Here is a 17671-nt window from a genome sequence, read left to right as displayed (position 1 = left end):
GGCAAGCGGGGCTACCGGCTTCACCCTGCAGCATTAATTAAAAAAAGTTAATATAACACATATAAATTAATTCAAAATAATACGTTCGCAGTTTATTATCTTCTTTTTATGGTACTAGTTTCTCTATATTTTAGGCAGCCGCTTACGCTTAGAACGAAATCCTTCTCGATTTCGTAAACAATGATGATTTGGCTACCACTAAGTTACCACTGTCAATGCCAGCAGAAAGAAACGTATAACTGCTTTCAGTGGCAGATTACCAAATAGTAGGGATGCGCAGGAGAGAAGATTTATGGCTGTCTCGTCTCAAAAATGTGCTGTAAAAGTGATGTATCGACTCGAAAAATGTATATTTTTCTATTGGAAGACCCGTGTCTCGACTCGAATTTTGTCAGGAAAATCCTGTCTGAACTCGTCTCCTGCGCATCACTACCAAATAGGCTTACTAGGCACGTGAGTAGAGGTGGCAACTCTTGGGAGCGGCAAATCTTTTCTCCAGAATATAAAAAATGTCTTACGTACACGACCTTTCAAACCAATGTTTCAAATCAATGGTTTGCAACACTTTCGCTTCATACGAAAGAAACCTTAGTGTATCGTATTTATGTGTTATCGAGAAAGGTTTCGTCTGCTCTGCCTGCTTCAGATTCGGATTGAGGCATCAATCACTTTGCTTTTAACCCGTGTTGTAACTTTTATCGCTTACAATGATAATAATGCAAGCCGCCCACCCAATCTTGCTGGTTTGTTTTTGTAAATAAACCGTCGATCTCTCACCACCCTTGCGAAACCAATGGCCAGGCGACAAAGAAGACTGATTTGTTTGAAATTCGCACAGTCGCATTACCTGAAGACCCCTTACCCTGTAGACCTACAATGTGTCACAAAAAAAAAAAAAAAAAAAAAGGGCGAAAAAAATTCAGTCGGTCATTTTTGAGACTGCTGTTAAGTAAGTCAGTACATCTATGAGAATATGAGAATCATATATTGAGATTTTTAGCATTTTTTTGATAAAGTGAATAAAAACATATTTTTCCTTCTGACTGTTAATGAAAACTGTAATAAAAGTAACCAAATCGCTTATAAGTGCTTATGGTAAATAGAACGTATAACAGAACAGTAAAAACAAAAAATATTGCAAAATTATATTTCAAAAATTAAATAAGATAAGAAAGGTGGTGGGGTCCTGTGGACCCCAGTGTGACCTCCGTGTCTCAAAAAAATAAGTGTGACCACGGAGGGTTAATCTACTCGGAGCTACTTCTGTTATACGCAGACGAATATTTGTGCTTTGCAATAAATAATTACGCAGATATCTAATTCGATGCAACTAGTTTTTGTATTTTCTGGTACATTCAGTTGGTTGCTAATGCGCTTGCGATTTTTTTTTTAATCCAGCAGCATGAAGCGAACAAAATTAAGTGAGGCGGCTCACCGTAAACTTGCAAACTAAAAGCGTGAAAGAGAAGCAACCTTACAGAAAAAGCTTGGTACAGTGGATACATTTTTTGGACGAAAGGAATAAGTGATTTCCGAAAGCAGTTCAGTAACTGAAGTTGAAGCGGTTATATCGGGTGAACTCTGTGAAACGAAAAATGTTGACAATATTGTGGGTTTAGTTGAAGAAGAAAGTGCACTTAAAGTAGTGTCTCCTCAGTTCGTAGGAGTTAGTGATTGTGACAGTGAGAGTGCTAATTTCGTTAGTGACGATCCTGCCCAGTGGTGTCTGAATGAATCTACAATTGACATTCTTCCAAGACGTGGAATTATTCAGAATACTGGAAACGGTTTTTCTAAATCGCAAAGATTGATAGCATTTAAGACAAGATTTTAAAATAAGAGTGCGTTTTTTCGTAAATTTGTAAATGGCAAATCCATTTTGAGGAATTATCTGAAATATTCGTGTACCACTGGCGCCGTTTATTGTGCATCATGTAGGTTGTCCAAAGGCAAGACAAAGATCGCATCTGAAGGCATTTCAGACTGGAAAAACATTTCAAATGTTGTAGCATCCTACGAAAATTCTGAAGAACACAAAAACTGCGAGTTGGCACTCTTAAAAAGGCAGAAATTTATTGGGACCTTGGAGAACCATTTTCAATCACACATTCAGACAGAACATACGTACTAGGTCGTGTCTTAAAAAGATATTTTTCTGTCATAAGTAAGTTGACAAGTCGCGGGCTTCCCTTACGTGGTCACAAAGAAAAATTCAATTCTCTGCACAACGGGCAATACATAATGTCTTTCGAGCTTACTGCCGAGTTTGATCCATTTCTTGCAGAACACATTGAACGGTATGGAAATCCGGGGAAAGGTCATACTTGTCTTCTACAATTTGTGATGAACTTATTGAACTGCTTGCTGATAGAGTGAGAAAAGAAATTATTAATGACATAAGACAAAGCAAATATTTCTCCCTAATATTTGAGTCAACCCCAGACATTTCGCATACTGATCAGTTAGCTTTTGTGTTAAGATATGGGAATGAATAGGGTAAACCTGTTGAAAGATTTCTTTCGTTTCTGTCAAATCCAGGACACAAGTCTGAAAATCTAGCCGAAGCTATAATAGATATTTTGACCAGACATTCTACTGACATCTAATTGCAGAGGTCAGTCGTACAACAGTGCCAGCAATATGTCGGGGACATATACAGATTTACAGGCTCGAATTAAAGGAATAAATTCTAAAGCGTATTGTGTGCCGTGCGCATCTCATTCTTTGAATTTGGTCGAAATGCAGCAAGCAGTTGTAGGGAAGCATGTTCTTTTTTCACTATGCTTCAAAATATTTACATTTTTTTCCAGTCCAACAAAACGCTGGTACTTACTTGCTTCTTTCATGTATCCAGGAACGAAAACACTAAAATCTTTATCACAGACACGTTGGTCAGCATGAGAGGAGGATGAAAACTGGGATAGTGTAATTCAGACCCTTACTCATGTAAGCGATGCTCCTTTTGAGAAACCTCTAGTTCGAAATGAGGCCTTATTCCTCTTCAATCAACTAAAGAGGCTGGAAACAGCTTTCATGATAACTTTTTCGAATGATATACTGAAGAGATTCCAGAGTGTCACCGTGAAATTACAAAGTGTCAACATAGATTTAACACTATACATCATTTATTTGAATCACTTGTGAACTTCATAACTTCTCTTCGTGACATGTTCAACTCTTAGGAGCAAAACTCCATGGAGAAAACTGATATGGATTACGAGTGTACGAGGGCTATCCAGAAAGTAGATTACGTTTTGGAATAAAAAATCAACAAAGTATAGGAAACAAATTTTATTATATACAGATGAAAGCCACACACAAATACTACTTTTCGACATAGTCACCATTCAAATTAAGGCATTTATCGTAGCGATGTACGAGCTTGGAAATTCCTTCGTCGAAAAATTCGGCCGCCTGCGACTTCAACCACTTCGTTACCTCTTCTTGCAGCTGTTCGTCGTCATCAAAACGCTGCATAGCCAGCCACTTCTTCATTGCTGGGAATAGGTGGAAGTCGCTCGGTGCCAGGTCGGGACTGTACGGCGGATGAGGAAACAACTCCCACTGAAAAGATTCAAGAACTTCACGCGTGACATTTGCCGTGTGGGGCCGGGCGTTGTCGTGAATCAACAAGATCTTAGAGCTCAACATTCCTCTGCGCTTGTTTTGAATTGCTCTTCTGAGGTTTTGCAGAGTTTGGCAATACCTTTGAGCGTTTATTGTAGTGCCTCTTTCCAGGAAGTCCACCAAAATCACACCTTTTCTGTCCCAAAAAACAGTCGCCATCATCTTCCTTGCCGACATTGTTTGCATGCATTTCTTGGGTTTTTGGGGAGAACCTGTGTGCCCCCACTGCATTGATTGCAATTTCGTTTCACAGTTCACGTGTTTCACCCATGTTTCGTCACCAATAACGATGCGATCGAGTAAAGAGTCACCATCCTTATTGTAGGCGTCCAAAAAGTGCAACGCTGCAGCCATTCGCTGATTTTTGTGGTCCTCTGTCAAGATTTTTGGAATCCATCTTGCACAAAACTTGTGGTAACCAAGCTTTTCGCTGATGATTTCGTGCAACAACTTCGCGAAATTTGTGGAAAACTCAAAGAAAGTTCCGTTATTGTGAACTTTCGATTTTCACGGACTTTAACATCGACTTTTTCGACAAGTTCGGCAGTCACTTTGCTGGGTCTCCCACTTCGATCTTCGTCGTGAACATTGGTTCGGCCATTTTTAAATCTTATGACCCACTGTCGCACTCCACCTTCAGTGATAATGTTGTCCCCATACACTTCACACAGCTGCCGATAGATTTCTATCGGTTTACAGTTTTTTGCTGTCAGAAACCTTATTACTGCACGCACCTCGCAGCTCGCGGGATTTTCAATTAACGCAGACATTTCAAACCGTCACAGTATCTTAACGGAGCACAGCACGAACCTCTCACTAGCACGGCTAGATGCCGACTGAGCTGCGCAACGCTCTGACCCCAAGATGGCCGCGCTAGCCCCGCCCCTAGCGGACACAGACGAAAACGTAATCTACTTTCTGGATAGCCCTCGTAGTTATAAAAGGTTTAGAAAACGTAACATTGAAGTCGATGAAGTAAGAGACAATGAGGTTGTTCTAACAGGAAGAGAAAAATTTGAAGTTGAGGTGTTTCTTCTTATTCTTCATAAATTGCACGAAGATTAGTTAATTAGAAAAAAAGAAAGCAATAAAATAATGTCTGACACCTTCATGGTTTTTAGTAAATCTCTGCAAAGTTTCATTTTTGTGTCATTTCTGAACGCGCAGTCAACCTTCAACTGCATATGAAACATCTAGAATCAACATTTCCAAATGAATGTGTGCATTTTGCGAGACTTCTGAAAACCAGAGGAATCTGTGACTCACCAGCAGAAATGTTAATGTTTATACGGAAAGAAAAGTTGCAGTCTGTTCCCAAATGTGGAGATTGCATTAAGAATATTTTTGTATACTGCCGTAACAAACTGTTCAGCTGAACGTTCGTTTTCGGCTCAAAAAAGACTCCGTTCAACCATGTGTAACAAAAAAATGAACGAGTTATCTATTCTCCACATTGAAGCAGACATCTTGACTGATGGACACATCAACTTTGAAAAACTTATAGGGCGATTCTCTGGCAAGTGGTCAATTGTCAGTAAATTTTCAAAATTAATTTGAAACTATGATGTTTGTTTTTCTATTAAGAAATAATGTAACTATATACTGAGACATTTAAAATCTTTTTGTAAAATATAAAATATTTACTAGGTTTTGACCACATAAACTTTATCTGTTCTACACCATGCTCAATACTGCTCACATATCCCAATTTTCAAATAATTTTCAAACTAAATTTTAAATCTGTAATTATACGAACAATAGCAAAAAATATGAAGTGGACGTTTGGCAAAATTTTGACAACTTTGTTTTAATTAATGTTTTATTCTGGTAGGCAAAAATCGTAGTTTTCTCATGTCATGTTTTGCTGTCCCGTGCGTAACGGAAAACATGTATTTTTCGTCATTCCTTTGTAATTGCAGAGGATAAAGTATTGAAACTTTTGCTCCAAAGTAGAATTGTTATTAGCCTAATAGTGGTACTTATTAAATTTGTTTATTATCCTCCTTATGTATTTTATGAGGTATAGAAATGTTGTCCCGTGCGTAACGTCTCCTCAGTTCGTAGGAGTTAGTGATTGTGACAGTGAGAGTGCTAATTTCGTTAGTGACGATCCTGCCCAGTGGTGTCTGAATGAATCTACAATTGACATTCTTCCAAGACGTGGAATTATTCAGAATACTGGAAACGGTTTTTCTAAATCGCAAAGATTGATAGCAGTTAAGACAAGATTTTAAAATAAGACAAGATTTTAAATAAATTACACACGGGACATTTAGAGATTTATCCAAGGAAGTGAATAAAATTAAGTTATTAAGATTTCAATACGTGTTTATTGTTATTGAGAATAAATAGTGAAGAATAAACTTTTATATTAACTCAAAGAAACATGAATTTGCTGAGAGAAACTAAATCAAATATAACTAAATATAACTACCAAAAACGATTACGTTAAGTTACATAAAAATATTTACCACGAGGCTTAAAAACAAATTATCATGATAAATCGCACTTTTTTCTTTTTATTAGAAAGGTAGGTATCTAAGTTGGTTTGGCAGTCTTGTAGGGGGCAAATAGATTCGCAACTTTTTACTATATTCTTTCACCCTTTATCAGAAAATTAGGTGATTGAAGTAAATTTAAAACTTGATCAAATGAGACATAAGATCTGTTCTTTTCATCAAAACAAATCTTTGTACAACTGTTGTCCATGCATTTCAGATTTGTTGCTCTAATGTCCCCATCTTCTTCTACATCACTTTCAGACATACATACATACCGATATTTAATCCTATTTCTGGATGAATCACAATCAAATTTCACTAGGAGAAATTAGTGATGTGAGGTGGAAAATTTTCCGCGGAAAATTTTCCATTTCGGAAAATTTTCCGTTATATTTTTCCGGAAAATTTTCCGTTCTAAAAAAAATTACAAAACCCAAGTAACAATTCCTCAGCAATCATTAAATTGATTGAATTCATGTATAGAAATTTTAAAAATTGAAAGATCGTTTAAAGAATCTGGAAATTTTCATGCCTCAGACAATTTTCAGTACTATGTAGGAACTAGTGGAACAATTTTTCGTGAATAGAAAAATTGTCCGTCCTGTTACAGTGATGAAAATTTTCCGATTCATAAAAACATACTCCACTTATTCCAACATCGTTGTTTAGTCGAGATATGAGGTGGAAAATTTTCTTCTATATTTTTCCGGAAAATTTTCCGTTCTTAACAAATATCAGTGATTAAGTAACAATTCCTCAGTAATCATGAAATTGATTGAATTCATGTATAGAAATGTTAAAAAAAAGTGAAAGATCGTTTAAAGAATCTGCAAATTTTCATGACTCAGGCAATTTTCAATACTATGAAGGAACAAGTTAAACAATTGTTCATGAATCGAAATATGTTCTGCCTTATATGGAAAAATTGAAGAACTTTTTATGAGTCGGAAAGTTTTCATCATTTTGAAGCAAAAGTAAAGCAACTTTTTTGTGAATCGGACAGTTTTATTCCTCTGTAGAAACAAATGAAAGGAATTTTCATAGATTGGAAAATTATCATCACGATGTAGAAACAAGTGGAAAACACTTTTCATAGGCCGGACAATTTTGGACATTATGTATAGTGATGTTAGGTGGAAAATTTTCCACTATATTTAGCTCCACATAGAGCTACAAAGTTGAATTTCAGTAGAGGAAAGTTACTCAGCAACAAATTATAATTTTCCAATTAGCTTTCGGGAACCGAAAAATTTTCTATTTCAAGTTGGGAAATAAAATTTTACAGTATTTCTCTCTCTCTCTCTTGCTCTGCGAGCTCCTTCGTTGCTTTGGCATGGAAAACCTGGCTTCGATTCCCAGCGGGAGCTCATGTAGTTCGGATTCCACGTTAATCAGTTGTTACCGTTTCATATAGTCTCGCTGCTGAAAGGGACGTTAAACTCAAAATCAACTCAATTCAACTACTCTATCTATCTCTCTCTATCTCTCTCTCTCTCTGTGTGTGTGTGTGTATGCAAAGTGCAGAGAATATACATCGAGTTCGTAGAGTACAAATATCCCATTCTATCATTTAAAATTTCAATTTATTAAGTCATGAATATTTTCCGATTCATAAAAACATACTCCACTTATTCATTCGGTTCATGAAAAATTGTTCCACTTGTTCCTACATAGTACTGAAAATTGTCTGAGCCATGAAAATTTTCAATTCTTTAAACGATCTTTCACTTTGTAACGTTTCTATATATAAATTCAATCAATTTTATGAATACTGACGAATTGTTACTTAATCACTGATATTTGTTAAGAACCGAAAATTTTCCGGAAAACTATAGAAGAAAATTTTCCACCTCATATCTCGACTAAACAACGATGTTGGAATAAGTGGAGTATGTTTTTATGAATCGGAAAATTTTCATCACTGTAACAGGACGGACAATTTTTCGATTCATGAAAAATTGTTCAACTAGTTCCTACATCGTACTGAAAATTGTCTGAGCCATGAAAATTTTCAGATTCTTTAAACGATCTTTCACTTTTTAACGTTTTTATATTTGAATTCAATCAATTTTATGAATACTGACGAATTGTTACTTAATCACTGATATTTGTTAAGAACGGAAAATTTTCCGGAAAAATTTAGAAGAAAATTTTCCACCTCACATCTCGACTAAACAACGATGTAGGAACAAGTGGAGTATGTTTTTATGAATCAGAAAAGTTTCCGGAAAATTTTCATCACTGGGAGAAATACACGTACTCAAGTATTGTCCATTCTGAGTCCGACAGTTGAAGGGTTGGAATATCATTATGAACATCGTCTTCAAAGTTGTATTCTGAATTAATGTCGCTCTCATCACTTGGTGAATATATAATTCTGTACACTGGCACTCTTTTCGTTTTTCTTGAACCAATCTAACTTGAATTACCTTGTTCTTCTTCACGTTTTAGAGTGTTTTCCTCTTCTAAATGGCCAACAATGAAACAATGCGGAATGGGTTTCGCAAAAGGAACGTGAAAGGAAAAGAGTTAATCTTTTAACTTGCCAATAACGCTGCATCTTCACTTCATTTTTCAGTCTCACCTTGTTGCTATGTTTAAGTCTATATTTTGTACCCTTTCAGCGCCACTCATTGCTTTTGTTGATCGATTCAGTTCATCACTGATAATATTACTTGGAACAGAGCTACTTCCATGTAAATCCATATTACTTATTTAAAAACTCACACTAAAAATCTTCACTGTGAAGTAACAAACAATCATACCAAATAAACCAAAACACAACTGTTTTCCTTCAATTTTCTTTCCCGTATTTCACCTGACAATGGCAGCGCTCAAACGACTCAACGTTCGGTAGGTAGCACAGAGGATCGAGCAGCTCAACAGTTGTACAGCATTATGTGCTTTGAACGCCACCAATCAGCACTCAGACAAATACACTAAAGACATGGTAATAACACTACGCGAGTTGCCTAGCAAAGTTCGACTTTGATACTTTGGAATGTAATTTAATTCATTTAAATTAAATTATGAATGCAATTTTTTTTGTGCTTGTTAATGCCCAAATGTTAATCTTAAAATGTCAATCTCTTTAGTAAGGATATTGCTAATAACAGTCTTAGAACAACCAAACAATTGCATAGTTACTTTTCTGTCCTGTGCGTAACGTCCCGTGCGTAACGGTGAGTCGACAAAGAAAACATAATGTGAATCTAATTAAATTCTATTTTCCAATTTAAAAAATATAATGCACAGTAAGTAGAATGAATTTAGAACATAAGTGATGGCATGTAAAATGAAAATGCTGCCATAAATCGCAGAGAATGTCCAATGAAATTGAAGTTGTCAAATGAGCTTTTTGTCTGAGTCCCGTGCGTAACGCTTAATTTTGGCTTATAATTCAAATTTGCATTTGTTTTGTGTGTTTCATTTTATTTAACTATGCACTAATAACTTTTTCCCCTAAATTTGACATACTTTTTCTTTTATTTGAAAATATATTTTTCTTTAAAAAAGCAATTTTAGTGTACGAATGTCCCGTGCATAACGCTGAGAATCGCCCTATAGACAAGTTTGCAGCAAAGGAAATCAGGCGAAAGCAGTTTCATTTATGATTGCTGTGTTGTTAATTTAAATTCTCAATACATTACATAATCTTAGGTATAGCATATAAATAAAATGAATTGTTTGTACTAGGCCTATTACTTTTATTATTGATTTTCGCTTTTTATTTCAGTATGTTCACTAATTTTTTATTAGCCTTAAAATACTGCAAATATTAATTTTCTTTTGTGAAGGGTGCACATTAAGTTTGTGCCTAGGACGCTGACGAAGTTTAATCCGCCACTGACTGCTTTCGCCCTGACGTAGATTCCTCCATAAGTGTGTGCTCGCGAGATTCGGGCTGGCAGCCAAGCATGTTTCCTCTCTATTGATCGGTTTTCGTAGGTGGAGCGAGTAAATCGAAGTTAAGAACAATGACAGCAGCCATTTTGGGGCTATCTGAATATTTCTTGGCATCATTTAGTAGTGCTTTACGTCAACGTAATTCAACTTTTTTTTTGTTTTACTTTGCAATTCTTGTTATTGTAGTTATAATTAATTATTGCGCTATTTGCATGGAGTTGAATTCGCTGATTTTGAGCCAACCGTTACGAAATGAGGCCCGCAGACAGTATTATAGATTGGAGAATGTGTTAACTTCTATTACTCTGGTGAGCATTGTGAGTAATATCTAATGAAATGTTGCGGGAAAAAATATCAACTTTTATTTTTATTACAAAGTAAATTGATAGTAGAACGATTTTTGTGAGGCCAAAATCAACATAATAATGTATTTACGACCAAATAGCAAAATCACTACACATATTTCGTGATGCAAATTGATGAACGAAAAATATTCTATGGAATAACCGTATGGGCACATTCCTTAGCCGTTTGCGTTAACACAATGCAAAGTTTGCGATTTAGGTAGCAATAATCGACATAACAATTATAATGAGTCTGGATTTTTGTCTTACGTTGCTATACTCAGAACTTTTGCGAAGACTAGTACGGAATAACAACAACGTCAGTAACAGAGGTGGCTCTTGAGGGAAGTGACATTGGTAAAAATTAACATTTTACGAATGAAATCCACGAGAAGTTAACTGCGCAAATGTATGATGGAATTTCATTTACGGTGGAAAACATTAATGGTCTCAAAACAAAGGTTCGAACAAAACGCACCAATCACTGTTTGTTCATTGTTATGCACATTTTGTATATTATTATTATTATTATTATTATTATTATTATTATTATTATTATTATTATTATTATTATTATTATTAATAATAATAATAATAATAATAATAATAATAATAATAATGAAAGAAAGTCAGTATTAAAATTGTGGATATGCATGTTTTCTAAGATGACGATATGACCAGTTAACATATTCATTGATTTCATATTGTTAGAATCTATTACGGTCATGGAATATTTTCAACAAGTTTTTTGGCAATCACAGAAATACTTGTTTCTTTTTTTCTGTAAGTTATGTAAGGGAAAACTTAATTTTACTTGATATGGTGCAGCTGTCATGGTGGAATAGAGATCGATTCTCCAAACTTTTAAAAGACAATATTCCATAAATCGTTGTTTGGACTGTGCCAATCATGGATTTGAAATGTTTCTTCATGATGTCATATGAGACATAGGGAGTACGAATAGATTCAACAACTTCATTCACAAATTATATATTTCTATCATTCATCTCTACATGCACTACTACCGAAAACGTAATTGGAATTACAGATATTAGCACTATCATTGGAAGCTGTGATGTTGAAAATAGGAAAGATGAAAGTCTTGTATAACAAAACAATTTCAGTCAAGTTCATAATACACTTGATGGTTGAAGAGTTATCTGAGCTTATCTTGTATGCAGAATAAGAATATTGATCTGTACACAGATCTGAGTAAAATGCAAAGCACTACTCAAATTCTTTAACAAAAATAAGCAATCTCAGGCCAAGTATACAAACAGATCCTAGCTGCTGATAGATTAAAGCTCTGTGGAACTTTTTTACGCAATAAAGAAAAGCTAATTACCAGCAATTTCTCCAAGCATCTTTTATGGAAGACTAAAGAATTCACTTTCAAAAACAATAATTTCTGATAGCCCCTAATGATTTGGAGTTGCCAAGATGCGGATAATTTATTATATTCAAATAAATGGCCACCAGAAGCCAAAACAAATATATATTTTTGAGGAAAAGAGATTCCCCAGGAGATTGTACTTTTGTAAAGGAGAAATGTTTTGAGTATTTAGGAAGTATCTTCGATCACCAGAAGTTATTCCTGGAAAGCTTCATAAACTGATATCATATCTTCCAGTGAATGTGAGCGAGATTTCTCAAAAGGACACCATAGGGAGCATCACTGAGAGTCCATAGGGAGCAACACCATAGGGAGCACCATAGGGAGCAACATTTTTATAAGTCTATTTTTCATCCGGTTTGTAGGACCGCTTCTACCTGTTTGACCTGACTATATATGTGAAGTCATAATACTACAAAGTTGCTATTCAGCTGTGGACACTCGAAAATCAGAGAATTGTTAGAATAACGTCATTATTACGTATTTAATATAATTGTGTAAGTAGATAAGTAATCTTACTTGGCTATGCATAGAGCTGACGTAAGAACCCACTGCGGCTTGATGATAGTGGCGGAGCATATATGCATCCAAGTACCAAACGTTTCGTACTGAAGAGATGCCTAAAAAAGAAATAAAAATAACAATGATATTATCAGTATTCATACCCAGTGCAAACGATTAAATAAATATTACAGAAAAAAGCATGGACAGCCTTTTGCGATGATATGGAATTTCATTGAACGTTTCCGAGATCTTGTGTGGGACTTTGAATACAGACCCATTCTATTAAAAATTTTACTGGAAAAAGATTATGGGAAATACGTGGACATATGGTAAATTGTTTAATTGTTTGATTTCCTTTTATTAGTAATCATGTATTGTGATAGTGAGAATTGTGGACAAAACATTAGTGAAAGTTGTGTGTTAGAAACGATAACTGTATACTTACGCTCAAATGGAATAAGTGGTATGCAGCATAATCCTGGAACTTTTCTTGAAAAGCACTTGTTGAAGGATAAGACTTTAGTAGAACTCTTTGAAATTTTTCATGAACGGCATCGTGAAATTTCAATCACAAACTTTATGTTAAAAACTGGTGAATGTTTAAAAAATACTGAATTTATTGGACAACTTATTCCAGTTGTCATGGAACGTTCGTGTGAAATTTCAGTTTGCCATAAAATGTATATTGTAGACATACAGGGATTTAAGATTTCCCCGAATGAATTTGTGATACGTGAATTTTGTCTTACTGTGTGTGATGATACTTTAAATTTTCATTGTTTAGTAAAAGTACCATGCGAATTTAACGATTTACCAATAGGCTGCCAAAAACAAATCAATTGGCTTACAAACCACTTGCATGGCTTGTCATGGTCTAGTAAGACTGGCTATCTCGTATCACATATTCGGAATATTATGTATGATTTTTGTGCATCAGATGCAACTTTCCTTTGTAAAGGTGGGGAAAAATCCATTTGGATAAAGAAAATCTTTGCGTTAGCAAACGTTGTGGATCTGGAAAGAAAAGGTTGTCCACCATTAACAGAATTACAAGGTACCGTTTGTAATGAAATTTGTTCATTTCATAAGCAAGTAGAATCAAAATCGGCATGTGCATATCGAAATGCACAACAATTGAATTATTGGTGGAAAAATGAGCGATCCACAACCCTTACTAAGGGCATAGCAAGTTTAATGTTTTCATTGTAATCTTAAAATTATTGTAAGGAAGATATATTTTATGGAGAAATAAAAATATAAAAGTTTAAAAAATTGGTATTTATTTATTTCTAAAAATCTACAAACATCTACTTTTTTTTCTTTTTCATTATGTTTTCTACATGTTTTTTGACAAACTTATCATTATTTTTTAATTTTTTATGATTAAACATTGCAATACATTTGTCAAATGAAACACCACGTATCATATAATACAGAAAATATAATACAAAATATCCACACATGATAGAATGATTACCTTGAACTTGTACAGTATTTACAAAATAGAGTTTACAATTCCTTTGTAGGAACTGTTGAATTAGTTTAGGCACACCCAGTGCCAGAGAATCAAAATAGTATCCATGTTTATTGTTATTGATATAGATCGCTACCCAATGGCTACCAGGTAAATCAGACTTGTCCAAATTAATAATCAGTCCTACAGGGTGTTGAACAAGTATAGGTAAACGATCAATGGGATAAATTCCAGTCACATTTGCACCGGTAATACAGTCCTTTAGTAACACTTGTAATAATTGATCACTATACATGTTTATTAGTCTATTTCATCCTTACTTTCCTCCTCTTGTTTTATTTTTGATGGAACATACGTTGCACTATTTGGATTTACGTATAAAACATAACCATAGACTTTTAAGTATTCGGCATATAATAAAGCTTCACGCACACAACACTTAAATTGTCCAAATCTATGTTTTAAATAAGCACAAGAGTAAACATGAAATCCCAAGAAAGACGCTTTTGGGCACTGTAAATCTTCTAAATTCACAACAGTCCGTTCCAATAGTTGCTGCAGATAGTCCTGACGTGTTTTACCATAAGTATACAAGGTACAGGTATTAGCACAATATTGTTTCAATATAGTAGGTAACAATGAGTAATCTACATCGCCATTGTACCAGTCAATACCATAATCATGTTGCACTAGATGTTTATTCGAAAGTATGAGCGGCACACGTAATAAATGTAATGGATATGGTGGTTTAAAAATCCAGCTTTGTACAAAGGGGATATCAGGATTTACAATTGCAAGTTCCTTAATAATAATATGATCATCATTATCGTTGAACGCGGAGAAGTGAACAATAACCCTCATGGCACTCAAATGACGAAATTTTACATTGTATGATCAGTATATACATTCCTGTCTTTATCGATTTGAATGAGAGAGTCAAATTGAGCGTACACAATACATGTAATGGAATTTTGTAGAGGTTAAGAAAATGATAATTTTAAATTGGCAGGGGAATCACGTATGACATCCCACGTAGAATCATCTAATGTTCCTGTTGGAGATAGAATGAACGAGTACAAAGTGTATCCATGTCGAAATTCTTCACGGGAAATTGTATGTGAATGATCTTGATAATATATACCGGTACCGGAAAACAGAGTGGAATATGTTTGAACATATAACCCATTTTCAAAATTAGGAGTGAAGGGTGTCGGTGGAAAAGATTTTGAACCAACTTGTAATTGCAGTTTGTTAACGTTAAAATGTTGAAATTCAAAAGGATTTACATGTGGTTGACCATTAAATGCAGCGTTTGATACAAAACCTATAACAACACCTTTTGGTACTTTACCCAAAAATAAATTATCGAGATTATATGAACTTACTTCTGCGGGAATGGTATAGGTACGAGTTTCAACACGAGTAAGAGGTATGCTGGCCGGAATGTGTTCCATGCCAGCATTGATTTGCATAGCTAAGTCGGCAGCAATATCTAGACGCCGCACGTGAAGTGTTACGTCTTCAAGTTTGACTTTATATGCTGTATTTTCAGCAGACATTAAACAAAACGTATCTTTTGTACGATGTAATTTTACACGTAAGCTTACTTTATTAGGAAGCATACATCCCACACCGGCAATATCAGCATGGATACGGCCATACATATCGAATGATGCACTATTTCTAACATACTGGGCACGATTTGTAAATCCAGTATTTGCATTACCTAATACATTAAATTGGTTTGCAGTATCTTTATACCATAATCCCCCAGTTAAATGGATTCGAGCGGCATCACTACCATAATTTAATAATGTTTCGATATAAGCCCGGTACGGATATGAACCAGATGATGAACTAATTAATTTATCGTTTAATAAAACATCAACTTGACTAAATAACGAATGAAGAAAATTATTTACAGGTGCAACAATATCTGCCGCAACTAAATTTGTATTATCGTTTTTTGTAATTTTACATTTTACATAGAGATACAAGTATGCAGTGTGAATAAAATCACCAGTTTCACCAGATACAACAAATTCAATTGGTCCTTCTGACGATAAAGTAGAAACCGGACGATATTCAACAGTGGAAGATGACTCAATAGCAGTTTGAGTCATTGGAATAGTAAACAAATCAAGTTCACTTGTACAACATTCAGGACTACTTCCACTGAGTAAAGCCATGATTAACTAAATATATCACCGGAATATTTTCGATTACGTTTGACCGGAGGACCGAATTGTACAATAGCAGGAGCCTTACGTTTTCGTGGACGTCTCTTACCACTACCGGTTAACAACTGACTAAGTTTATTTGCAGCTTTAGTTTTTAATGTTTCTCCAGCTTCTTCTACGCGAGCACGAACGGATTCTTTAAATGGACGGTCTTCTAGTACATCACCTGCAACTTGTATACCGGTTTGTAACGCTTGTCGGCCTACAGCTTTGGCACCTTGCTTTAATAAAGGCAATGCAAAACGAAATAAACCTTTAAAGAAACTACCAATCCCATGACCCCGTTGATAAACTGGACCTGAAAAGAAGGGAAGGCCACGTCCCCGCTGATAATACGTATGTTGCTTTTTCATTTTCCAGGAGAACGTTTAAAATGAAGTGTCACTGTCAATGTCCCGGAACGAAATGGTAAATTTCGTCCTGCGTGGTCCTTTAGTAGTATTTCTACACTGTTAAAGCAAAATTTAGAGAGCAGTATATAGTGAATATCTTGATATCGTAATGTTTGAACTTTTCCATAAGTCATATTGCCAACAGTTGCAATACGTAGTAAGGGAGCTTGCGTATCTCCCACCAATTGATATTCAATAAGATCAGTATACACAAAAATTTGAAAAGGGTATCCAATATCTAAGTATGGTTGTTTAAATCCCTGTTTTTGAATAATGAGATCATTTTTTTCATGAAAACCTAGTTGTATAGCCAAAGTAGGTGAAAGTGTTATAAATTCAACGTTTGGTTCAGAAGTAACATGAATAATATTGGAAGCGTTAAATCGTATAAATTCTGAAACTTTATTTAATTCTTCCAGTATGTGTTCAATGTTTGCATAATATCCAGGAGTAATTTTACTTTTGATAATTTCATGACCTTCTAATTTGTACCAAACGATATTTTCATCTTCGGTGATATTATGACACGTTAAAGGAATATGTATTTCACTTAATCCGACACACCAATCCGTATCTGTTAAACGTACAGTATTTTTCAAATTATTAATGAAATGGGTTGGACTATTTTTAGGATAAACGTCTGTACTTGCATTTGAAAGCAGTGTAATGTAGAAACTGTCTTCTGTGCTTTCAGAAATCATTTTCGTTTAAAGTGAAGTGTCAAGTTCGAAGTTCCAAAACGAAATGGTAAGTTTATACCGAGTTCATCTTTTAAGTTTACTTCTATCGTATCAAAATATTTCTTTTCAACTTTCACGTACTGCGGGTTATGAAATAAAATATTTTTGATTCGTCCATACCGCTCGTAAAATATACTAATTTTACGAAGTAAAGGTCCAATTTCTTCTTGTTGTTTTACAATATCCACACATACGTTAACTTCTGTTGGAATATTATAATCAAGGTTACAGGGATATTTTCCCTGAGGAGCCAGAAATTGTTCCCTATGTTGATCTTTTATATACACCACTGAATTATAAAAATTTGAATTTTCATTCATAAAACCGAGTATATGTTGTAAACCTTTTGTTATGTCTAGAATACACCGATCACGTGACCGGAAGGAATGTTGAATATACACTTGATTCTTAAAATAATTATATTTTATTATACGTACTTTCTCGGGAATTAGATTTAAGATGGCTTTAATGGATGCATAATATCCCTCCGTTACTTTAACAGGATATCGAATATATTCACCATCAATAAATGTATCGATTGTAATTTGTT

The 17671-nt window shown here is 34.8% G+C and overlaps 1 protein-coding gene across 2 annotated transcripts in view; it reads right to left on the bottom strand.

Annotated features, from left to right (window-relative positions):
- LOC145668022 (chymotrypsin-like elastase family member 1) overlaps positions 1 to 17671 on the bottom strand; it is a 147060-nt gene that overhangs the window by 73915 nt on the left and 55474 nt on the right. For both annotated transcript variants that reach the window (XM_081735487.1, XM_081735486.1), the window contains exon 3: positions 12291 to 12391. In XM_081735487.1, the coding sequence (XP_081591613.1) occupies positions 12291 to 12391 (101 nt within the window). The remainder of the gene's footprint in view (positions 1 to 12290; positions 12392 to 17671) is intronic.

Source organism: Thermobia domestica, chromosome 13 (genome assembly GCF_964235325.1).
Source record: "Thermobia domestica chromosome 13, izTheDome1.hap1.1, whole genome shotgun sequence".
NCBI lineage: Eukaryota > Metazoa > Arthropoda > Insecta > Zygentoma > Lepismatidae > Thermobia > Thermobia domestica.
The sequence above is the reverse complement of the archived record's forward strand: the minus strand, read 5'-3'. Positions and strand labels throughout refer to the sequence as shown.